The 25,523-nt window shown below is 51.6% G+C and overlaps 1 protein-coding gene across 8 annotated transcripts in view; it reads right to left on the reverse strand.

The window, feature by feature from the left end:
* The window catches only part of Prkar1b (protein kinase, cAMP dependent regulatory, type I beta), a 133,400-nt gene that overhangs the window by 22,170 nt on the left and 85,707 nt on the right, over positions 1 to 25,523 (reverse strand). For all 8 annotated transcript variants that reach the window (NM_001359101.1, NM_001359097.1, NM_001359098.1 and 5 more), the window contains 4 exons: positions 23,783 to 23,844; positions 23,081 to 23,127; positions 11,185 to 11,343; positions 2,962 to 3,022 (listed from right to left, as the gene is read on the reverse strand). In NM_001359101.1, coding sequence (NP_001346030.1) covers positions 2,962 to 3,022; positions 11,185 to 11,343; positions 23,081 to 23,127; positions 23,783 to 23,844 — 329 coding nt within the window. The remainder of the gene's footprint in view (positions 1 to 2,961; positions 3,023 to 11,184; positions 11,344 to 23,080; positions 23,128 to 23,782; positions 23,845 to 25,523) is intronic.

Raw genomic sequence — 25,523 nt, forward strand, 5'->3', positions numbered from 1 at the left:
GTGCCTCCTTTAAATCCCCTGCCGTGCCCACACTGCAAAAGGGTCACATTTCCAAGGAACCCCAGGCTTCAGGGAACCCTGCTGGGCAGAACGAAGTCCTGTTCCAGCCAGAGCGGTGGGTCCTCTCTTTCTTCTTTTCCTCTGTCTCTCTTCTCACTTTCTCTCCTCCCCTCTCATTTACTGAGATACAGTCTCAAAAGTAGCCAAGCCTGACTTTAGGACTTTCATAATCCTCCTGCCTCAGCTTCCTGACGTACAGACTTATACCGCCACATGTGGCTTGCTGCAGCTTTCTTTAAAATGTCTTTAACCAGGCATATTGGCTCATGCCCTTAATCTCAGCACTTGTGATCAGAGAGCTTTCATGACAGCCTTGACTGCATAGTGAGTTCGAGGCCAGCTTGGACTGTGTGGTGGTTTGGGTAAGAATGGCCCAAAAGGCTCCTACGTTTGAGTGCTTGGTCATTAATTAAGAAGTGGTGCTACTTGAAAGGGATTAGGTGTGGCTTTGTTGGAGAAGGTGTGGCCTTGTTAGAGGAAGGGTGTCACTAGACTTGGGCTTTGCAGATTCAAAAGTCCAAACCAGTCCCAGTCTCTTTCTTCAGCTACCATCCAATCCAGATCCTACAGCTCTCAGCTTACATGGCTGCCTGCATGGCGCTACGCTATCCACCATGAGGATAAAGGACTAAACCTCTGAACTGCAAGCAAGCCCCAATTAAATGCTTCTTTTTCTGAGAGTCACTTTGGTCACATGCGTCTCTTCACAGTAATGAAGCAATGCACATTATCCACTGGGGAATAAGGTCATTTTTTGAGTGAAACTATAGTCTGTGTCAGAAAGAAACAGGTGCAGAGTGACACTGGTATGTTCATGTGGAACACTGTGTGCAATAGAAGCTGCAGTCAGGATGCTCATCTTCAGGTGAGGGGCATGGCTCAGGGTAGAGCCTCTGCCTAGCATTCCCCAGTGAGGGGCTGGGGGCGTGGCTCAGTGGTAGAGCCCCTGCCTAGAATCCCCCAGTGAGGGGCTGGGGTGTGGCTCAGTGGTAGAGCCCCTGCCTAGAATCCCCCAGTGAGGGGCGGGGATGTGGCTCAGTGGTAGAGCCCCTGCCTAGAATCCCCCAGTGAGGGGCTGGGGCGTGGCTCAGTGGTAGAGCCTCTGCCTAGCATCCCCCAGTGAGGGGCGGGGATGTGGCTCAGTGGTAGAGCCTCTGCCTAGAATCCCCCAGGGAGGGGCTGGGGTTAAGCAATGGAGTACTTGCCTAGTATGTACAAGGCTTGGGGATCCGCAGCACCATCCTACTCTCTTCTCTCTCTCTCTCTCTCTCTCTCTCTCTCTCTCTCTCTCTCTCTCTCTCCCTCTCTTCCTACATGTTTTTAAGCACAGCCCACCCCCACCCCCACCAGTAGCATTTAAATGTGTACCATTCCAAGGTTAGAAAACCAGATTTGCCACAGTATTACCTCCTAACAGCATAAATCTTAGGTGAAAACTGAAGTAACTGTAAAGGTGGCAGCCAGTATTTGGCACCAGAGTTTTAAATAAACCAAAACACATTTCAGAATATTTAAACCATGCACATATAGGCAGAAGTAGAGGCAGAAGCAAAGGTAGGCAGAGGCAGAGGCAGAGGCAGAGGCAGAGGCAGAGGCAGAGGCAGAGGCAGAGGCAGAGGCAGAGGCAGAGGCAGAGGCAGAGGCAGAGGCAGAGGCAGAGGCAGAGGCAGAGGCAGAGGCAGAGGCAGAGGCAGAGGCAGAGGCAGAGGCAGAGGCAGAGGCAGAGGCAGAGGCAGAGGCAGAGGCAGAGGCAGAGGCAGAGGCAGAGGCAGAGGCAGAGGCAGAGGCAGAGAGGGGCTTTGCAGTGACCTAGCTGAGGGGAGTGGATGAGGAGTGGCTGCATGTGGAGGATGAATCTCTCTTTGTTGGTACAAAGATCAGGTTCCAAGAAAACGGAGGGAGGAGGGAGGTGGCGGGGTGGGGGTGGGGGTGGGGGTGGGGGGCTGCACACCCTGTGGCTGGACTTATTTCTCTGAGCCAGCTTCTTACAACACTGCAAATGGCTGGTTCTGTGTTGTGCGTGTCTCACCACAATGAATGAATCAGTACTGTAGCAGTTCATTAAGGGCAGGAAGAGGAGGCACCGTCACACAGCAACGGGACAAAGTGTATGAAGAACCTCTGTGTTTAAGAGGCACTGAGAGGAACAGGTGCCAAGCAGAGCCCTCCCTCTCCCTCATAATTCAGAACAAAATTACCATCATCTTTTCGAAAGGTCTCTGAGCTACTCAGCTGTGCACATGAGCCCAGGGTGCATCTATAACACACAGAGTCTCTGCAGGTTCTGGGGACAGAACATTAAGGTAGCCTTGGAAGGGCAGTGATGTCACTGAGGAGCCTTGCTCAAGGTGAGGCAAAAGGGAGGGGGAAGACACTTAGTGCATGACTCCAGCTAGGAAGACAAAGAGCTAGCTTTCAGCTCCAAATCATGGAGCTGACATGGGGACACCAAAGATAGCATGAGCGATAAACAGACAGGGACATCTATGGTGTGACATGCCACGGGTAGCAGGGTATGAGTATTCATCTGTGTAAAGGTACACTGTGAATGTGTGCATATATGAATATGCACATGCATGAACATGTGCCATAAATGTGTATTTACAATAAAAGTGCACACATAGGAATGCATGCTACATTTGTGCATATGTATCTGCATATACCTGTGCATGTGTGCAAGTGTATGTGTGTAGGTGAGTGTGTGGTATGTGTGTATATATGTAGCACCACTCCTGTGGGAGTCGTGCACATGTGTCTGCACTTGCACGTGAGCATGCATGTCCCAAACCTGTGTAATGCTAAGCAGAGGTGACCCGTCAGCCACACAGGGAGAAGGAGATGTGAGCTGATTGCAGGCGCTCACGGGAGGCTGCAGAGAGGCCGCAGGCAGCAGAGACTGACCTAGGATGGAGACTTTGCTGAGGAACTCCTCATACATCTTGCGTTTCCTCAGTGTGCTTCCCTGTGAAAGAAAAAAGCAGAACAAGGCCGGTGGGTCGCTGCTTTGAGCCTTTCCACGCTTGCAGACTCCTCTCAGCAATTAATCTCTTCAGAGGAAGCCCATTACATGTACATATGAGAGCCTATGTCTCCTACTTCCTGCTCGTCACCTTCTGTGCCTTCTAAAGCAGATCCGGACACCATCAGCGCTGCCTCCTGGGGTCCAACCCTGAGCAAGTCACCCCCTGCCCCGCAGTGAACAGAACCATGCTGTTTAAACTTTCCAAAGGTGGCTGTGGCTATGCCTGCCCTGCTCTTCCCAGGTAGAATCTAATGTGTAATGCCCCTGCCTCAGCCACCTGACTTGTATTTTTAAGTATGCACCACTAAAACCCACTGTTAAAAAGCCTTTAGGTTGTCAGGGCATCCAGCCATCCAGTGGGCCTCCCGGCAACCTCAGGTACTTGTGCCCACTGCATGGCCATTGAAGAGAGGCCATAGATATCCTAGAGAAGTTTGCCCTTGCCTCCCATTGCTGCAGCTGGGAATCTCTCATTCCCAAGGTCTACACCAATCTCAGGTACTGCAGCCCTGACTCGGAGTCTGCTGAGGAAGATATACATTGGAAGATGTTCAGGAAAGAGAAATGGATCAGCCATGAGGTACAGGACTGATACACAGAGGTCTGCAAACGCCCGAGGAGTGTGGCTCAGCTTCGTCTAAGAGACTAGAAACCTCAGTCCTACGTGGGGTGGCAGTTATAATATAAGCATCCCTCCTGGGGTCTGACACTAAGCTCTAAGCACATCCACACAAGGTGCAGCAGCCCTAAGGGGAGCAGAAACGGAGAGACGAGGCTCAGAGCTGAAGCATCAGGGGTTAGGAGTCAGGCCTGCTAGCCCTCTCTTGACACCACCCATTGACAGGGCTGTGCCTGCTCTAGCTGGGTGTAAAGATGTTCATATCTCCGTCTGCTAGGCTCACTGCAGGCAGCTCTATCACACCCAAAATAAGGGTTGCAACAGGAACCCCCTCTACTTGGGGTGTGGGGATAACCCATGGACCCAAACTCAGAGCCATGAACCAAAGTCAGTGAAGCCCTGCTAAAGGGGAAAGGGCTTTCAAGAGGACTGGATTGAAGGCATGTGGCAGTAAATGCCATTCCCCAGAAAGCTATGACAAAAATGTGAACGCTGGTGAAGTGAGGAGGAAGGTCCTTTGAGGCTCCAGGGCACACCGCAGCTTCCACAGGGCCAGACCACGGGGTTCCCCCCAGCCATGCACAAGGTCAAGTTTCTTGCTTGCCTCAAGACACTCAAAACTCCTGGTTCACTTCCTGTGCTCTCAGCATCTAGAACACAGATGTGGGCTTCCCACTCTCAGACTGTGAAACCTACCGTGGGTACCACTTGAGCCCCACACCACAGTGGGGTAGAAGATATAGTGATATGTCTGCCCTCCCATGTCCTCCTAGGGTTTCACATAGAGGTCAGCCGGGCTACGTTTCTGAGAGGATTGACACTTTGATTCAGGGGAGCAAGGGTAAATCTGAATATATTTTTCATATCACTAGTCCTGGGGGAGTGAGATTTTTAAAACCCATTTATTGTAAGGACCAAGATTCAATAAATATCCCTACTTATGTTGATAGTGGCGATAGTGGTGATATCAGTGATGACGGTGGTGGTGATGATGATGGTGATGGTGAGATAGTGATGATGGTGGTAGTGGTGGTGATGGTAAGATAGTGATGGTGAGATAGTGATGATGGTGGTAGTGGTGGTGATGGTAAGATAGTGATGGTGAGATAGTGATGATGGTGGTGGTGATGGTCAATAATGATGATGGTGGTGGTAGCAATAGTGCTATTGGTAATCATGATGGAGGTGATGGTGGTGGTGGTAATGAAGTGGTGGTATTGGTAATGATGATGGTGGTAGTAATGATGAGATAGTGATGATGGTGGTAATGGTGATGGCTTTGACAATAACAATAATGATGGTGATAGTGGTGATGGTGGTGGTAATGGTGATGATGACGGTGATGCTTTTGATGGTGATGATAATGATGGCAATGGTGGTGGTGATGGTGATGAGGATGCTGAGGTGGCAGTGATGGTAGTGGTGATGGTGGGGCTGATGGTGGTGATTATAGTAAATGGTGATGGTACTGATGGTGATGGTGTCAATGATAGTGACGCTGGTGATGGTGACAGAACTGCTGGTGTTAACTGACAGTGACAGTACAGATGGTGGTGTTAGTGACTATAGCAGTAAAGACAATGGTGTGAATCTTACTGAGTACCCCAGAGGAGGGCTTGTGGCGAGGGCAGCCCATCACGCCCATGCTCTTGAAACAACCTTGTCCTCTGCAAGCCTAGAGTTCTGTCCATGATCTGGCCATTCTCTAACTTGGGCCCTGTGTCTCCCTCTGTGACATCATACCACTGCTCAGATAAAGTTTGACACCTGAGGTCAAAAAGTCCTTTGCTTCCTGTTCTGAAACAGGCGACCATCAACCTGAGACAAGCCCCTAGTCATCAGAAATGGGATGGGTAACTCTGTAGATAGGAACCCAGGGGCACCAGTCCCCTGTACCCCAGTCACTCTCAGGAGCACTCTTCTCTCAGAAGGCTCAAGAAGCATAGCTGAGACCTTGCCCCCAACATTGCTTTTAATGTCCCCCACAGCTCTGAGAGACCCTATTATACCTCTACTGGATTGGAAACAGAGGTTCAATGGCTAATAGCCTGGTTCCTGTCTCATGAGTTGGAGACTGAAGTCACTTTCTTAGATAGAGCTCAGGCTTGCTGTTAACATAAGAGATCTGCCTCCCTCTGCTTTCTGAATGCAGAGATGAAAGGTGTGTACCACCATACCCGGCTTCTTTTCTTTCCTTTGTTGAAGTATACTTTAATCCTATAGCCCACACTAGTCTCAAACTCACTATATAGTCCAGGCTAAACTAAAACTGTGACTCTGTCTCAGCCTCCCAAATGCCAGGATTGCAAGTATGAGCCCCCTCAGCATGCCAAACTGCATTCTCCCCACTGTGGGGACAGAAGCTGTGTCCGCAAAGCCACTGCCACGAGTTATACCGTGTGGTCAATCTCCATCCCCACCCTGGGATTGAGGGGAATCACACAGCGTGCCCAGGCTTGGAGCTGGCCCAGAGCAGAGCTAAGGCGGTCCAGTCTGTTTGATGTCAGACGCGTTATCACCACCCTCCCATGTTCCGTCCTGTGCAGGCCCAGTAGTCAGCAGCAGCCATGTTGAAACCTGCAGGAAGCTCTCAGACAGGCTTCAGTGCAGGGGGAGAAAGCTCAGTCCTGTATGGAGAGACATTTGCAGAAGGGCCTGGCTGTCGTACACATCTCCTCGCTGGGTGCCTGTCAGCTGATGGCAGAGACAGTTCATTGTTCTCTCTGCAGCCCAGTGCACTTTGGGACACTCGTAGTGTGATTTCCATGGCCAGGTACCTCTTGGAGACACAGGCAGGTGCCCACAGTCCAGTTAAAGCATGAGGAGCCAGAAGAGAAATCTAACCACAAACAATCATGTGCCAATAGTGGAAAGTGCTGCCCATGACACAGGCAGCAGCAGCCACCAGGGCTCTTACCAGCCAGACCCTGCCATTCTGACCTGAGGTCCCTAGAAAGCTGGGGTGAACAGCCCAGGAAGTTCATGCTTGAAGACCAAATACTTAGGTGTCTGAAGAGAAACCAGCCTTATATAACATTTGGGGATGATGAAGGAGAGAGACATGAAGGACACAGAGAAGGGGCTGAGCAAACAACAGGGTCACATGAGAACAGCACCACAGGACTCTGGGGAACAGGCTGAGGTAGAAGGTGTCATTTCCAAGATTCAGAGACCCTTGGGAGCAGTGACTATGAGTTATGTAGGGGTGCTAACAGAGCTTGGGGGGCAATCCACCAGAATGTATAGCACCCCTTAACCAATGAGCCTGGGGGGAGATGGGGGACAACTTTGAGCTTGAGCTAGCTGTCAGAAAGCCTGGGCTCAGACCTCCATTCTCCCTGGCCTCTTGAGCTCTGTCTTCTCATCTGTGCAATGGGAATATTAAAACCTCCCCCAATGTGTCTCTATGAAGACTGGCACAGGATACAGTGACAGGACCCCACATCCCCCTCTCCTAACCTTGGGCCTCAACTTTCCCTTCAGATTGCATTCATAACAGCACTAGTAAGCCTGCAAAATTCCAGTCCCAGGAACCCAGAATTACACGCCACGCAGCTCTCTACTTTCCAGGAAACCTCCTGTGGTGGCTAATACCACTTGTCAGTTTGACAGGATCTAGAGTCACCTAGTAGACAAACCTCTGCGCGTGTCTGCAAGGGGATTTCCAGACTGGGTAACTGGAGGGAAGACCCACCCTACAAGTGGGAGGACCAATTCTAAATGTGAGAGGACCTCCCACCACCCCTTGCACCGAATAAAAGGAGAAGAAAAACTGAGAACCATATATCTCTCCTCTCTCCCCCCCCCCACCCTTCCTCTCCTCTTTCTCCTTTTCCCTCCCCCTCTCCTCTTTCTTTCTCATCTCTCTCCTCTCTCTCGTCTCCACCCCTCTTCCTGACCGTGGATGCAATGTGACCAGCTAGCTGCCTTATGATCCTGAACAAACCTTTCCTCTCCGAGATGGGCTGTACTTAAAGCTGTGAGCCACTGAAAACATCTCCTTTAAGCTGCCTTTGTCAAGTATTTTGTCATAGCAAAGAGAAAAATTATGAATTCAAGCCACAACAGGGCTGGGGACTCAATGTCCAGCAGTGCCAGGAGAACATCATTAAGTTGTCCTCGGCTATGGACCTTGATGGTGAGATGGATAGGTCTGCCAGTGGAGGCTGGAACAAGTCTGTTTCCATGACAACAAGATGGCACACTTGGGAAGCCAGCGTCCAGGCTCTGGTGATGCAGAACAGTTGTGTTTGCCTATCAGTGCAAGTTAGGTGGCTGTGGTAGCAGCAGCCTGCTTGGTGACCTGGCCCAAGTCATTTTAATCCCATCCAGCCCTAAAAAAAGGCACCTCTTTTGAAAATGTGCAGTTCCCATTGACCACCTAGCAATTAAGCCATGCCAGAGGAATGCAGGCAGGTTGTGACCCAGGAACCTCAGAAACTAACATTGATGTAGCAGACAGGACAATGCTGAAAATGTGGGACCTAGGGAAGTAGTCAGGTAGCAGGTGAAGCCAAACTCCTCTGTTCCTAGACTAAGCACGCATTCCTAAGCCTCTTGGTGACAAAGGGCTTAGCAGGTTTTACAGCATTCAAGACAGCAGCCCAAGATGGCTCCAATGGGGCTCAGCCTAGGAACCTGCCTGCGAAGGCGACCTCAGCCTTCTCCCCAAGGAGCCTGCCTGGTACGGGGATTTGCTCTGCCTGCCGCCTTGGCACCCGCAGCATGCCCAGTGGTGGCATTGATTATGAACTTGACAGAATCCAGAATAACCTGGAAGGGAGTCTCAGGAAAGGGTGCTCTTAGCCTCAGCTGCTCTGTGGGTGTCTGGAGGACCTTGATTGGGTTAAGAGAGGTGGGAACGCCAACCTGGGATATGGACAGCACCATTTATTAGTCCTGGATGGAAGACAAAGGGGAATGGAAGACTGGCATCCAGTGCTCTCTGCTCCTTGACTGTGGATGGGATGTGACCAGATGCCTCCAGCAACTGCTGCGATGACCTCCCTGCTGTGATGGACTGGACTGCAAACTGTGAGTCCAGATATGCCCTTTCTTCCCTAAGAGGCCTTTGTCAAGGGTATTTTACCACAGCAATGGAAAAAGAAACCAAGGCAGACCTCAGCCAAGATCCCTATCAGATTTCAATAGCAGAGACCTTGAAACCCAGAAGGGCAAAGCAGGCGCTCACCTCCGTCCCCAGGGCCCTTCCTCACTCCCCCACCACTAAGGAGTGAGTGCCTGACTTTGGAACGAATTGGCATGAGGCTGGGTTAGAAGGTCGCTGTAGGTCCAGGAGAGGAAGATGGCATTTGCTGAACAAGCGGAGGCCCCACCTTGCTCAGGGTGTCCCAGATAGGACAATGAGACCAGGGATCTGAGACCTGCCCTCTTCTGCCACCGAAGGTGCTGAGAACCATATGCTGTGTGTGGTGAACTCTGCCTGTCTCGTGGTTCTGGAGCCAGAGATGAATCAAGCTCCCAGAACAACCTATCCCAGCCAGAGTGCCCGTGCTACTCGGGACAAAGAGCTGTGCCTGGCTGACATTTCTCCATCACCTGAAGCCTCCAATCACACCCCCCACCCCCACCCCTGCACTGCACCATGAGCAAGGGCTCAGAAGAAGTTTCTTAGTCACTTATGTGTATGTAGTTCTCCACCGCCTTGGGGTTCTTATTCTGGGCAAGGGTGGATGGGGTCACCTATTCTCAGGCTGTATGAACCCCCTGTGATATTGGACTCCTGAACCTCCTGCCTCCACCTCTTGAGTGCTAGAATTACAGGCACGCAACATCGTGCCTCCTTGGGCAGTGCTGGGTTCATATCCCAGGGTTGCATGCATGTTAGGCCAGCCCTCTACCAACTGAGTCACATCCCAGCCCCTCTACAGCGAATTCCAAACTCACTAGTTGCAAATGCAGGGTCCCCAGTGAGAGACAGGAGAACGAACAGAGGGCTCAAATGAAAGGAAAGAAACCTCAGGGGCTGCTGCCATGTGTCGAGCCTCACCTGAGTGCCTACAGATAGGGTACACCTACAACTCTGCCTGGCACTGGACAGCGTGTGTCCCTTAGAGAAACAGAGGAGCTGGGAGAGACACTTAGGAAACTTCCAAAGGACAAGTCACAGGGTTTCAACTCCAGTGTGAAGTCTCCGCTGACCTTGTGGGATGTAGCCAGCTCCCGGGAGGGACAGCCTGGTGACTTCTCATCTTCTCATCCCACCGTGAGCCCGAGTAAGGCAAGGGCCCTCAGTAGTGTGTGAGTTGGCCAGATCCAACTCTGCCCAGGTGGGGGATGGGTGCGGACAGGATCCAAATTCCCCACAAGAGCTCTGCGGATTCTGGAGCCCAAATGGCTCTATTCTTAGTGTCTGGGGATCCGAAATTAACTAAAAAGAAAGTGCCAGCTCCCTCTGCGATTTGGAGAGCATTCCTGAATATAAAGTCCTAACCACAGAAGTCCCACAGCCAGCAATGACACAGCATAGACTAGACAGCGGAGAAACAGCTGCTTATGCAACTTCAGGCCAGGTGTGCTCAGAAGGTACTGGGACTGTGTCCTCTGGCAGAGAGGAGGATCCCCCATAACACCCTCCCACTGGGACAGGCAGGTCCCTGCAGATGGAGAACATGTTGGAGATAAAGGACTATAGAGCAATACTGTCTGTATCTGTGCCCACAGCAGTGCGGGAACCCAGACGTGTTGGGCGTTCCAGGCCTAGGGGATGGCTGCCTCAAAGATGGTGGTGATCTACAAGTGTGTCCTACAGAAGAGCTGGTACTATTATCAAGACCACAACAGGATGTCTCCTCTGTGCCCCAGTGACTGAGCACTCAGGCTCCATCCTGAGCTATTCTGGGGGAACATTCTGGACCATCTCACCCCATGGCCACTCTCAGTTCCCCCAGTCTACCTCAATCTACCTGAGTCCCAGGTCCCTCTGTGACTCAAGGAGTTGTATGTCAGGGATCATGATGGTGGGCCCCAGAAGAGACTGTGGGTTTTCAGGATGAAGATCTCCTAACTCTTTAGGACAAAACTCTCATTCTCTTCTCACGATATTTGCTTTATACAGCCCCCTGTGCTGAGTAGCAGGCACCCCAAGGCCTTTGCACTCTGTCCCTATGACCTTCAACTCCCATAACTTTAGCCTTTGCTCTGATGTCACCTTGGAGGGACTCTGGGTTTTATTCTCCAAGTGGCCTTCTGATCCAAGATGGCAGCACTAGAGATCCAGCTATCACAACCACAGTCTACAGTATCTTGAAGGAGAGAAGGGAGGAACGCAATAGAGACGTTCCCAGTCATCTTCCTGTTTTGAGAAGCTTCCAAAACCCTTTCTGATATTTTTCCACTCAGGTCACAGGCTGCGTCTACTAGGGAAACCCATCTTCACCTTAGACCTGGGATTCTGGTGGTGTCAGATCCTACTACTGTGCCTCCTCCGCTGACAGAACGTCCTGGCCAGGGTTCCACTCACCATGAGGATGCGCCTGTAGCTGTCACGGTCGATACCCCAGAGCTTGAGGTCCGTCTTGGCCTTCACGGTAGCCGCTCTGGGGGTGCCGTAGATGAGAGCCAGCTCCCCGAAGCTTCCCCCCTCACTGATGTTGGTCACCCATTCCCCGTTCACATATACCTTTGGAGAATAGGAGAGAGAGAGGTCAGTGCGACACGTGGCTCACAATAGCTGCTTCCTCTGTGGGGGAACCCACAACCATCCCCAGTGGAAAGGACAGGTGCTCTGCAAGGCTCTTGGACCACTTCATACACACTCCTACCCTGGAGGTAACCTTAGGCTGTCATGACCTACTCCAAGGAACATCTATCCCAGCCTCCTTAGAGCCACAACTGGGTAGCACACAGCCACCAAAGAATTGGTCAGAACCAGAGGGCAAAACACAGTGTGTTCCAGCTACCTCCTAGGCTGGTTACCCATCCACCCATCATCTCTCAGTCTCTCTGGGCCTCAGTTTTTCCAACTATACCCTAATGAGTCGCTCTACAGTTACAGAGAAGGATTCAGACGAACATGCTCTCTCTTGCCTTTTCTGTTTACAAAATGCCTCTCCTCTCTGGCCATTCAGCGATCCCTCTGCTTGGGTATCCCTCTTGTCCCATCCCTGTGGGCACACACTGACTGTCCCCTTCTCTCTGGGCCTTTGCCACCAAGGCAAGCACCCAAGTCTTTTTTGGCTGTTGGCCTAGTTGAGCCCCCTGGCCAGGCACCACTACCAAGCGGCACCGAGAAGGAGCCAGGACAAGATGCCCTTTCAGGCCGCGTGGACAACGCGCCCTGCACAGTGTGCACACTATGCATGGACCTTGCGCAGCCTACACCCAGCCGGGGCACAGAATGGGCAGATTGTTCGTTCCCAGGGCGATTATGCAGCTCGGTTACTATAAATTGACACAATGCACGCTTTATCCCACAGCGTCTCAATGAGCGTAAAGAACCGTTCCCACTGCTAAAACGGGTGCGTACGCAGAGAATGGATTGTGATGAATCATGGAAGCGATTCTTATTGAAATCAATGTCTCATTATCCGGTAATAACTGAGGCACAGAGATTTCTGTCTGAAAGAGAACGCCTCGCAGGTGATGGTTGTAACTCCACGATGAAGTGAGCAAGACATGGAAGGGGACTGGCTAGCCACAAAGATGGGGGTTAGGGAGGATAATAGTTCCCAAAGACAGAACTCAGGGACCAGATCGGGTGTGTGCTCCTCCCACCTGGCCTGGTGGGTTCCCCAAACCCCAAAGGGATGTGGGGTGCTAGGAGGGGAAGAGATAGGCACTGATTGCCCTTAAAAACCTGCAAAGAGACTAGGCATGGTGTCATACACCTGTCACCTCAGGCTGAGGCAGGAGGATGACAGGCCCCAGGTCAGTCTGAGCTATAGAGTGATGTCTTGTCTCAAAAAACCTAGAGCCAAAAAGATCCATAAAGCGTCTGGAAGCAATGCCCACCAAATGCTGTAGGGAATGTCAATGGAAAGAGGGAGGGAAGGTGGCGGCCTGGCACTTTAGATGTGAGTCTGCACACCTCAGAGCACACCCCTAGGACCTCGCGTCATTTCCACAGCCTCCCCTCCCGACTCAGGGCTGTCACTGCCACCTTGCCTGTGCTCCTTGCGGGAACCTATGCATGCAGTGAGTTCTCAGGTTGGAAACCTCCACTAACCTGAACATGGAGCTCAGTGAGTATGCACAGCCCTCCCAATGTCACCTTCAGTCTGTCACTTGGCTCTGTGAGCCTCAGTGTGCTCATCCAGCCTAGATGGGCTGTCATGCCCATCTGATGCTGCCAGGATCATTGCTTTGGTGGTACTAGGGATTGAATGCAAGGTCTTGCACTCTAGCCCCTCCCTGGGGGATTCTAGGCAGGGGCTCTACCACTGAGCCACGCCCCAGCCCCTCACTGGGGGATTCTAGGCAGGGGCTCTACCACTGAGCCATGTCCCAGCCCCTCACTGGGGGATTCTAGGCAGGGGCTCTACCACTGAGCCACACCCCCAGCCCCTCACTGGGGGATTCTAAGCAGGTGCTCTACCACTGAGCCACGCCCCCAGCCCCTCACTGGGGGATTCTAGGCAGGTGCTCTACCACTGAGCCACGCCCCCAGCCCCTCCCTGGGGGATTCTAGGCAGGGGCTCTACCACTGAGCCACGCCCCCAGCCCCTCACTGGGGGATTCCAGGCAGGGGCTCTACCACTGAGCCACGCCCCCAGCCCCTCACTGGGGTATTCCAGGCAGGGGCTCTACCACTGAGCCATGCCCCAGGCCCTCACTTCGGGTATTCTAGGCAGGAACTCTACCGCTGAGCCACGCCCCCATCTTCTCTCTGAAGTACTCTAGACAAATGCCTTCCACTGAGCTGTATCCTCAACCTCTTCCCCACTTTGAGACAGAGTTTCCCTGTGTAGTCTATGTTGTCTCCTAATTTGGTAAAAATTTTCCCAATGCAGCCTCCAGAGACCTGGGATTTCAGGCATGCACTACCACCCAGGCATCTGGAACATTACTGAGTTGAATGTGACTTCCTTGTTTGTTTCAAGACAAAGATCTGAGGTAAGTAACATCTCTTGCATCACAGGCACACCTATTGGCTCAGCAGACGCAAGTATTACTGAAAGCATAGCCCCAGAGGCTGCTATGTCCCCACCACACTTCTGTCCCCGTGTGTCATCGTGGGCGGAGTCATAAGTACAGATGCTCTTGGGCTTGGGAGAGAGGTGTGTAGGACACTCGAGTCCCTGCTGGTGAGCTGCCAATGGGCTAATCTCCTTGCAGCACGAGGATCAAGGAGGTCCTCCAGGGGCTACCCCAAGTCGGGGGATAGACTTAAAGCTACGTGCTCCCGGAGCACCGAGCCTCTGGGGACACAATACCTCTGTAGTAGTAATACTTCCACAACTTCACACCCCACAGGAAGAGTGAGTATGGCTGCCCTGGGACATGACCAGGGACATGCAGGGACCCTGTACAGTGACTACCCTCCCTCAGCCCAGAGCCTCAAGCCTAGGGGATCTCCCACAGTGTCAGAGGAAACCATTGTGTCTTCCAAGGCCACCCGGGGGACAAAGGGCCATCCTTCTGTGCACACTGGCCTCTGTCACAGCTCCCCCACCCAGCTGGTACGCAAAGGGGCTACTCTTGTTTGGTTCCATTTTTTTTGTTTTTTTCTTCCTTTAGGAGAAAAATAGTGGGAGGCCCCACTGTGCCACATTATGCTACACTAGGGACCAAGGGTCCTCCAGCTGAGCTGAGCCTCTCCTGCCCTGCCCTGCCTGCCTTCCTCCTTCCTGCCTGTCTCTGTTTAGTCTTGCTTCAGTGAGTGACCCTCTGACTCAGGCACCTTCTCACCTCTAGGCAACTCTGCATTAGATGGCAGATTCCCATCTTCAGGGGATCTTCCAAATAACAGAGACACAAGCCACGGGCAGATGCTGTAGAGATACAAGACTGGTGTGGTGGTCCAGGCCTGTGATCTTAGCCCCTGAAAAACTGAGTCTGGTGGATTGGGCTAGCCTAGGCTACAGAACAAGACTGTATGAAAAAGCAAATCCAAGGCTGAGATGGCTCCGTTGATAAAGTGCTGGCCTTTCGAGCAATAATCTGTGAATTTAAGCACCGGAATCCCTGTGAAACCTCTGGGCACAGTGGCCAGGGTGTGTAACCCCGGCACTGGGGTGTGGGGAGCACAGATGGGCAAATCTTTAGGGCTCCTTAGTTGGCTTTCCTACATCGATCAGTGAGTTCCAGGCTAGTGAGAGACTCTGTATTAACAAAGCAAGATGGACTGATGGGATGACTCAACAAATGAGTACTTGCCACACAAGTCTAACGACTCAACAGGTTTGATCCCAGGACTCGTGCAAAGGTGAAAGGACAGAATCGACTCTACAAAACTGTCATCTCACATCCATATATGTGTGATGTCAAAAGCACCACACCCCATCACATGCACGCATGTGCCCACACACACACACACACACACACACACGTATACCACACAGCCCAATACAATAAATAGGGTTAAACTTATAAAACAAAGTGGATGGTATTTGAGGAATGATGCCTGAGGTTGACCGCAAGCTTCCATAGTCGTGTGCACACACATGCACATTGCACACATGTGCATGGACACACACACTAGGAAAAAGAAGAAAAGGAAAAATCATTTTTTAAAAAACCCACCTCTGAATTTAGACTCCTGGGGTGGCCTGGCCTCTGCATATTTTTAGAGGACCAGAGGTAGCCAGAGGTGGCCGAACAGCACCTGTACAGTAAAGTCCTGGCAGAGTCCCCAAAGCTCACTGGATTTCTAGAGCACCAAGACTCCAGGGTCAGTGAATATCACTCTCCTGACACAGATGGACCAAGATTGCCAGGAGCCCAGGGTGACCTGGGCAGGGCTGGCTCTGCCTCCCTTCTCAAGCACTTCAGTCAAGTGCTCAAGACAGCAGTAGCGGTGTGAGGACAAGGATAATCACAAGAGCTGGGCCTAGGACACACAAATGCCACCCTTGGCCTATGAGCCCAGAGCACTCCTGGGTAGTCATCAGGCCAGTGAGGGTACCCCCTTGTAGTCAGTCTATCCTGGGTGCAGCCACCTCTCACTCCTCCTCATGTCCACATGCATTTTCAGATCCCCTGAAGGCAGATCAGGTCAAGACCATGCCCCAATATGAATCCCATAATTTCTCCGAAAAGAAAATAGAGTCCCATGAGGTCTGTAGGAACCCAACAGTTCAAGGGACTGCCGGTACCCTCACCCTGCATAACCTAGCCCTACTACAGCAGCACAGCATTTGGGGTGCCTCAGGGTCTAACACCCTCAAATATAGGCACACTCACTGCCAGGCTATATTCAACACCCTGTGACCTCAAGTGGGGCCACTGAGGACCTCAGAGATGATGTGCCGTGTAGTTAAAATATGCTTGGGAGACTCCAAAGACCTTCAGAAAAAAAATGTCACAGCCAGTTTTGCATTCCACAAACGGCCAACTGAAACATAACAGCACTTTGGAAGGCACATCTCCAGAAGACAGTCACACATCCCTGTTCACTGCAGGGTAGCTTGCAAGAGCCCATAATGAAGCACATAAAGAAAAGGTGCCACATGTCCCCAGTGGAATATTACTCAGCCTTAAGCGGAGCACTCTGACACCTGCTACAGCGTGAATGGGTGGAGCTTAAGAACTTTTTTTTTTTTTTTTTGCTCAATGACCAGAAGCCACAGGATAGATGCTGTGTGAAGTCAACAAGAGGCTCCCCAGAAGAGTCAGACTATTTTTAGATCAAGAATCTGTGAATTCCAGCCCCAGAATCCTCATGAAACCTCTGGGCATAGTGACCAGGGTTTATCAACCCCGTGCTGGGACCTGGAAAGTAGATAGGCAAATCTTTGGGGGGTTCATTGTTGGCTCAGTGAGCTCCAGGCTAGAAAGAGGCTGTTTTTATTGTATGTGTATGGGTGTTTTTGCGTGCGTGTGTGTCTGTGCAGGCAGAGGGGAAAGAAGGGGTCAGATCCCCTGGAACAGAAGTTACAGACAGCTGGATGCTAGGAATCAAATCCAGGGCCTCTGGAAATGCATCTAGAACTCTTTAACTACTGAGCCATCTCTCCAACCCCAGGAGTCAGACTTGTAGGGCTAGGAAGTAGGAAGAGGGGAGTCGGGGGCTGGGGTGGGGCTGTGGAGTGACTCAGTGAAGGAACCAGATGAGATCAGTAAGGCAGTTCAGACAGGAGGCTTGGGGGGGACAGGTCAGTGCATAACGGCTCCCTGTGGAGATTCGGGGATCTGAGCTGTTCCATTGCCAGAAGCCATGTGTTTTCTAAAAGGTCAGATGTGATGGTGCAAGGCTGGGTAGGTGGATACAGGGGGATGCCTAAGGTTTTGCTGGCCAGCCAGCCTTACATGCTCCCAGGTCAGTGAGAGTAACACTCTCAAACAAAAAAGGTGAACAGTGACAATAAAGACACCCGAGGTTCAGCGATGGCGTCCACAGACATGTGATCTCCTCCACCCCTCCCCCACAGGCACAGAGGAAAGAGTTTTGGGGATGGGGATGGTGACAGCTGCACTGTTGATAATATAGTTAATCTTGTGCTCCAAGCACTTTAACAATTTAAACAGACGTGTTCACCCAGAAACTCTGGTGAATTGAACAGTCCCCGGCCCAACAGACTCACTCCCAGGTGCACACAGTGCTGCCAGGGAGGGAAGCGCCTTTAAGGCGGGAAGAACCTCTTCTCCTGAAACAGGAGAATCCTACCGACCTAGAACTCACAGGGACAGCGTTAACCTTGGAAGTGATAGGGACACCGCCAAAACAAGAAGTCTAGAGACAACCAGGAAAGACCCCAGAGCCCATTTCCAATCTCATATGCTTGCAGTTGAGTGTCCTTTTCGGCGGAAATGCTGTCCCATGAATAAAATAAATTGGAAAAATATTTCTCTGCTAGAAAACTGGGTTCTAGTTCTTGGCAAGCAAACACCCACTGCCTAGCATTTAGTCTCTGTGGAAAGCCATGATTTTAACTAAGACTGAACTTTGGCCCTCCTGGTCCTCCTAGAGGGAGAAGAGTATTCATCCTGGAAGGGTGCTCCGGGAAACCTAGCACACGGGCCTGTCTGGAGGGAGGGGTGCAGATCCTGCCTGGGAAGGTAAAGCTGGTGCTATCCTGGGTGTCCCCACCCAGGTAAAGGGCAGATGGATTGTTGCTGCCCTAGTGGCATCGTCACAGACCTGCCTGGCCTGAGAGAGGGGTTACAGGATGCAGCACGGGGGCCGTAGAAGCGTCCTGAGAATCATCACAGTGATCAGAGTAATGAATGCCCCATAACTCAGCTGGGACTGACATGCCGGCTCCTCGCTCCCAGCAGCTTACTGGGTACCCTTTGATTCCTTTACATGTGGCCTTCTTTCATGGCCCCGTGTGTTTACCCTGCAGCTCCCACATCACAGTCCACCTTCTTCTGTGCCCATCCCTGTGGGTGCTCCCTGCCGCCCACCCCTGTCACCACTGGAAAGTCTGAGAGACTGATGGAGGTGCCGGGGACTTTTTCATAGTGCTATAGGGAGGCGAGGCCGGACGCACCCACTCATAGGTCCAGTCTGCGCCACCCACAGCCTCTACATCCTAAACTCGAGGCTTTAGCCAGGAAGTGGCATCCACCCACGATGCCCAGACATCCTGGTTTGGCCAGCCAGCGTCCAGCAAGGGCCTCTAAGCCGCCTTTGAACTTGAACCTCCCAGCTGGGGAGGGAGGGAGGACAGATCTGTCGAGACAATATATTTGAGGTGAAGGTGAGCTCATTTTTTCCTTCACAAAATTGCCTCCACATGTCCCCAGGTTGGTGGGTGGCCAGCTAGAGCTCTGACCATCATTACAAGATACTGGGGCCAACTAGAGGCTGGGGAAACCTCAAGCCAGGCTCCCACCCTGGCCCCTTATTGACTCATTGGAGGCTGGAAGGTATCTGTCGGGGAGGGTTGGAAGGGTCTTATTCAGATGAGCTGTGACTTTGGGGACCCTCAGTCCTGCCTTGAAAAGGATGGAGTGGAGGTGTGTGGGATCCTGCCGGTCCTATCCACCCCTCCCTCCACAGTCGAGGAAGTCAAGGATACATATCTGGGGCCAGAATCATCAGTTAATGTGACTTTCACTTTTGCAGGATTCTGGGGACAGTGAGGTAGAGGCTGGCTTCTGAAAAGAGATGGAATAGTACAGGCTTAAACACTGAGCACACTGTGGCCATCCAGGGCAGTGACTCCCTGCTCCTTAGCCATTCCTGGGGTCTTCCACAGCAAGTGGCTCAGGGGCCTCCAGGGAAGACCTCAGACTCAGTGAGCCAGGGACACACAAGATGGCCACATACAAGCTCAGATACACTGTAGCTAATCTGAGGAGGGAGGTGGCTACTGCAATTGTGGTGGGTGTGGGTGTGGTGGGCTTCCTTGGGGATGAAAGGCTGCCTAGAACAGGCAGGAGGTGGGGTCTGCCTAGTACACAAGGGGAAGAGGGCACGAAGCCTGCTCTGTGAGAGAAGCCCGTGATGTAACCCTCTGGCCGCTGTGGACCCGCTCACCCCTCTGGGATGAAACCCAGGGTGGAAAGGACCAGAGCAGAGCCTCCTTGCAGTCTGCACAAGGTTCTGACTCACTCACAGCCTTCCTGGAGATGTACATGGCGGCGGGGGTGGGGTGGGCATGGAAGGGGGAACTCAGGGACTCCATAACCTTGAAGACAGCCTGCAGCACTTTTCCTATATCCACTTATTTGGGGAAAGTCAAAGAATATGTGACCCAGAATCCCCTGGGGTCACCCCAACTCTGTCTTTGAGATGGAATTAAAAGATTCTAGGTGACTTTGGTGAGCACAACGGAGGTCACATGTGGACTGGGACACACGGCTCAGTTGGTATCGTGCTTGCTTAGCATTTGTAAAGTTCCCCCCCCCCCGGGGGGGAGGGGGGCCTCCATCCCCAGCATCACATAAATCAGATATGGCCACACAGCTCTGTAATCCCAGCTCTCAGGAGGCGGAGGCAGGAGAATCGGAAGTTCAAGGATATTCTCCAACACCTGAAGAGTCTGAGTTCAGGCTGGGGGGAAACAAAAGGGAAAAAATGGAGGAGGAAGAATAAGGGATAGAGGAGAAAGAGGGAGGGGGAGGGCAGACTCATGTTCCAAGGAAAGGATGGGCCCAGATCAGAAGCCACATGAGCTCCCAGGTTACGGCAGTGGGAGTGTCTAGTCTTCTGTTGTCACTAAGGTCAGCATTTATCAACACTCCACTGCAGACAAGAGGAGCAGGGCCTGGAGGGTATTGAAGGATGAATAAGAGTTTGCAAGGCAGAGGAGCAAAGCTACGAGCAGAGAATTCCGGGGAAGCCCAGCCCTGAGGTGTAAGCTGCTGGTCACTAATTTCCTGTTGATCGCCCATCATCCACCCCATGAAGTGACCACAGCACCCCCAGGGCAGATCCGTGTTGACTATTCCCAGGGGTCCAATGGGAGCTGGCAATGCCACTGGAGATCAAGAGTTAGCAGGCTGGAAGGAGAAGACAGAGCAATGAGCGGTGGGTTTAGGGCCAGGAATGGGCAACAACCCAGGCTCACAGCTTGGGAGAGGAGCTATGGGTACAAACTATGGGGGTTTGGTAGAATATTTGCCTGACCTGCAAGAAACCCCAGATTACATTCCCAGCATGGTATAAACCAATGCTGTCATCTCAAGTCTCAGGAGATGGAGGCAGGAGGCTTGACAGTTAAGGATCATCCTTGGCTACATAATGAGTTTAGGCTAGCCTGAGCTACATGAGACCTTATTTTTTATTTTATTTTATTTTATTTTATTTTATTTTATTTTATTTTATTTTGGGTTTCTCTGTGGAGCCCTGACTGGAACTCACTCTGTAGACTAGACTGACCTTGAACTCAGAGATCTGCCTGCCTTTGCCTACAAGTGCTAGGATTAAAGGCATGTGCCACTACGACCTGGCAACCCCCATCTTTAAAAACAAAAAAACAAACAACAACAAAAACCCCCAAACAACCATAAAGCAAAAATTAAAAATGAGTTACCCATGCCTCCCACCAATATCAATCCATCAAAGCAACTTCCAACAGAGAGAGCAGCGGTCCTTGGGACCCACTTATACAAGCTACTAGGGGCAAAGGCCTTCTCCCCTCCCTACCATAGGCCAGTAACCAAGTTGTTTTCTGAGCTGGGTTCTTCATGGATGTTTGTTTTAACCTGAAGCTAGGGCACAGCAGAGCCTAACTAACATCAGAACCTCTTTTTAATCGTCTGCCTCATGCTTCCTCTTGAGTGAGTAGCCCAAGGGATCACGACCTCCCAACTCAGTTTCCTTGTTTGGGGAGACAGGAGGCCCTGCCTCCCCTGAGACCCAGACCAGGGGTTGAGCTGTCAGATTCACGGGGTCAGCTTTGCGTGTGCCCCACTCGGGACGCCTGAGTGACTCACTTCCTATGTGGTGTCTCCGGAAGCAGGTGGGCCAGTGCGGTTCCCAGAAATGCATTGTGGGACAAAGTTGGGCTGCTGGGGAAATCAGAAAAGGATTTTCCCAGAAATAGCCTGGCTGGACATAGACTTAGGAGCAGAGGCCAGGCCCAAAATAGCTCACCTAACCCCAGGGCACCAGGCAGGGTGTGGTCGAGACACCTCCGAGGCAAGGAGGGCACAGCAAGTCCCCTCGGACAGGTGGAGCATAAGCTATGGCTAATTAGAAGGTGAGGCTAAGCTGAGCCACAGCCCAGCAATGACCCTGGGGCTGGCCTAGGAACTGACCCACAACGCTGAGGACCCTGAAATGTCCTGGGCAGACTCTGTCCCTGCCCTCTGTTCCATCTAGAGACAGAATTCAAGAAATGGATCACAGAAAGTAGCCCCAAATAAGCAATTGATCAGGGCAGGGCATGTGGCACACCTGCTGATACCACCCCGAAGAGCTGACATAGATTACAACACTAAAGGAGAAGCAGATACTCAGAGTGACAGCAAGAGCAAGTGAGGGGACACCCATCAGGACGATACCAGCCCAGGCCCAGGGGCAGTCCATCAGTAGGTCAGACTCCCGCAGGCAAGAGGAGGTCCCAGACTGACTCAGAGATCAGTGTCATCACACTGCTTGGGAGGAGGATGTAAGAAAGTAACCATGGGCTCCCTATGTCAGAAGGGACAAAGACATAGAGGATTTGGATAGAAAACAGACCCCGAGCTCAGGGAAACATGTTCTGACAACAGGAGCCAGACAAGGGGACATAAGTGCCATCCCAATCAGAGAACTCTGGGGGGCGGAGGGGGGGGGCTTGGGCAGGGGTGGCCATGGAGGTAGAAGGAGGGAGGGCCAGCTGAAAGCATGAGGAGGGGTCTCTAGAGGGCATGCTTCTAACATTACAGTGAGAGTGTGGGAGAGTAGGGGATGCTCTATAAACACGTGAGCTCTTTGTTCTGACAGTCCCTTGGTGAAGCTTGGGTGCATGCTGGCACAAAAGCTGACAGTCACCCCATGTCACATCAGTACCTCTAGGGTCTACAAACATGGAAGCTACTGCCCATGTGGTAATCGCGAACATCCACTGTAAGCCCCCAGAGTTTGCAGGCTAAACTAGCTTGCTAGTCAAAGAGAACATCTTAGGCTGCTTTCCACGCAGACGCTCTGTGAAAGCAAAAAAAGAACCCCACTGGGCCTGCACCTGCCAGACACAGCTCTCTTTCCAAACTGGGCTTTTATAGTCTTATACTATCATTTAGACGAAATGCTTTCTTGATCTTGAATAAGACAATTGAAATAAGGCTGGGGGCAGGGTGTGGCTCAGCACTGAAGCTCCTGCCTAGACTCCCCCAGGGAGGGGCTGGGGGCATGGCTCAGTGGTGGAGCCACTGCCTAGACTCCCCCAGGGAGGGTCTGGGGGCGTGGCTCAGTGGTAGAGCCCCTGCCTAGAATCCCCCAGTGAGGGGCTGGGGGCGTGGCTCAGTGGTAGAGCCCCTGCCTAGACTCCCCCAGGGAGGGTCTGGGGGCGTGGCTCAGTGGTAGAGCCCCTGCCTAGAATCCCCCAGTGAGGGGCTGGGGGCGTGGCTCAGTGGTAGAGCCCCTGCCTAGAATCCCCCAGTGAGGGGCTGGTATTTGAATGTCAGAACATCCATCTAAGTGCTAAAAGCCCTGAGTTCCATCCCTAGCACCATAAACAAACAAATAAACATTAGGAATCTATTCAGAAAGTGAAGCTGCCAGCTTGCATTTGTAAGACCTGGTGCTAAGCTGTGTGAAGTTTTCAAGCCAAGCATGCAAAGAGGACTTGATGTCCAAAACCCATGATGGATGGATAGATACTTACATCTACTTCTCCTTGGTCAATCACATAGAAATTATCTCCTTCATTCCCTATGACAGAAGAGACAACAGATGTAAAATGTGAAACAAAACAAGTTAGATACTGTTGGTTATCTGGCAAAGAACCCTTGTAACTATGTGTGCCAGCCAGTACCAAGTAATGCCAGCCCCAGGTGCCAATTCCTGGACATGGAGCACCGCCCCACCTCTCATCCCAGGGTCTCTTGCACACCAGGCAAAGGCTCTAAGCCCAGTACTCTCTTCACTCATTAAGTTCTTCAGGTTGGTCTTGAACTCAAAATCCACATCCCCTGCTTTTTGGATTGCAGGGATGACAGATTAATGTTAGCTGTTGTGCCATGTTTCATTAGTTTCTTTTTCTTTTCTCTCTTCCATCTCTCCCTGCCTGCCTAACCCCTTCCCCTGTTTGTTTGTTCTGAGACAGGGTCTCTCACTATGTAGCCCTAGCTGGGCTGGAACTCACTATATAGACCAAGCTGGCCTCGAACTCACAAAAGTCTGTCTGCCTCTCCTCTGCCCCCCGCCCCGCCCCCGCCCCCAGTCTCTGTGAAGAGTCTCATATTATAGCCCAGACTGGCCTTGAACACAAGACAATTCTCCTGCCTCAGTCTCTGGAACACCCACCACCTCTGGCAGTTTCTTAAGTTGGCCAGGACAGATGACAAACATCTGGAAGGAAACATACCTTGCTGTATGACTGTTTCCCCACCGATGTGAGTGACAGGAAACATGGCGTCAAATATGTCACTGAAAAACAAGCACAGGTAGGAGCTGTAGCAGACACCAGCCAAGTCAACCTGTTTCCCACAACATATACCCAGTCCCGTCCATTGACCACCTCCTAGCCCCTTAGAATCCAGTCTGCAGGCCTTAGGGAGAGGATCCCTTCCAAGTTAAAAGAGGAATTAAGGCCTTCACCAGCCATGCTGTGAAGAGCCACATGGGCACTCTCCACACAGCCAACAGGCACAACCTGCTTGCTTGGCTTCTTTGTCTGTTTATTTTACTTTCTTGAGACAGTGTGTCAAACTATGTAGCTGAGAACGTCCTTAACTTCTGACCTTCCTGCCTCCACCTCCCCAGTGCTGAGGTTGTAGCCACAGCACTGGGTTTATGGGGTGCAAGAGATTAAACCCAGAGATTCTGCATGCTAAGCCAGCACTCTATCAATTGAGTAACATCCCAGGCCCTGCCTGGCTTCTTACAAGAAAGGAATGAGTTTATGGGCACTGTTTTTACAATCCAGTTAGGAAAGTAAGTCACAGTCGGTTATGAGCACTTCTCATGCCAATAAATACAATTTGTTTGGGACGTGGCCATCAAGCCTGATTGTGTGGATTTTGCTGGCTTTTTCCCCCTTCTTGAGGAAAATATTTACAGTCACAGGAGTGTTCATAACTCCAGACACAGAGATGAGACAGCAGGATTGGGGATGTCGCTTGATGGTAGAGCACTTGCCTAACACGTGAGAAGCCCTAGGTTTAATTTCCAAGTACTCCAAAAATGTAAAGAAATAAGACATCAGTTAGTACCCAGATTTGCAGGACAGAGATGTGTTAGGACACGTGGACTCCCCAAAGTTTACAAAGCTGGGGGAACCCAAAGTGGTCTCCGTGCCAACCCTGAGGCTTGGTGGCTTCCTCTTCTAAATGTAGGTGTGAAATGGGCTGTTGGACAGAAGCCAAAGGAATTAAGAAGGGCTGGGCTATTAAAGTCACCAGAAATCGTAGGACATGCATCATGGCCACATTTGTCCCAGAGGTGCCATCTCATCAGCACAGTCATTAGAACACAGTCCAAAAATGCCAGCCCATTCTCCTGAAATGTAACATCTGCCACCAGAGACCTACCTGTCTCTGGGGCTCCTGACTCACCAAGACAGGAGGCTGCGCTGCTGGAGAGGCTAAGGTACTATACAGAGCCCCCAGCCAGGCAATGTTCATGCCTGGAAACATGGGACACCTCCCTGTCTGTCCTGAATGTTCAAAACGGAGCGTAAATTGAGGCAAGCCTCAGGAGAACTCAAGAGCCCTCTCTGGCTGGAAAATATACAAAACCATCTGGGGAGAAAACACAAAATAAAAGATCCAGACTGTTCCATGCTCCGGTTCCAACCTTCAGAGCACATAAATAATTCTTCACAGGACCTGTGGGAGATCAGCCTGGTCGACATTCCATCATGGAGAAAGGAAAAACACATGAGGCCACGCCCCTTGCTGAGGATTCGCAGTTAAGAGTTGCTAGGGGAGGAGCTAATGAGGCCCCACCCACTTCCTGAGGCTCTATAGAGTTTATAGTTGCTGCGAGAGGGCTCATGAAGCCCCACCCCTCCCAAAGGCTTTCCAGACAGTTACTGGTTGATTTTCTTCAGTGGTATAGCCCCTGGTAAGTTGCCCATGCTCCTGTGGATAACCCTTCAGCCATGC

Source organism: Mus musculus, chromosome 5 (genome assembly GCF_000001635.26).
Source record: "Mus musculus strain C57BL/6J chromosome 5, GRCm38.p6 C57BL/6J".
In the NCBI taxonomy this organism is placed as follows: Eukaryota; Metazoa; Chordata; class Mammalia; order Rodentia; family Muridae; genus Mus; species Mus musculus.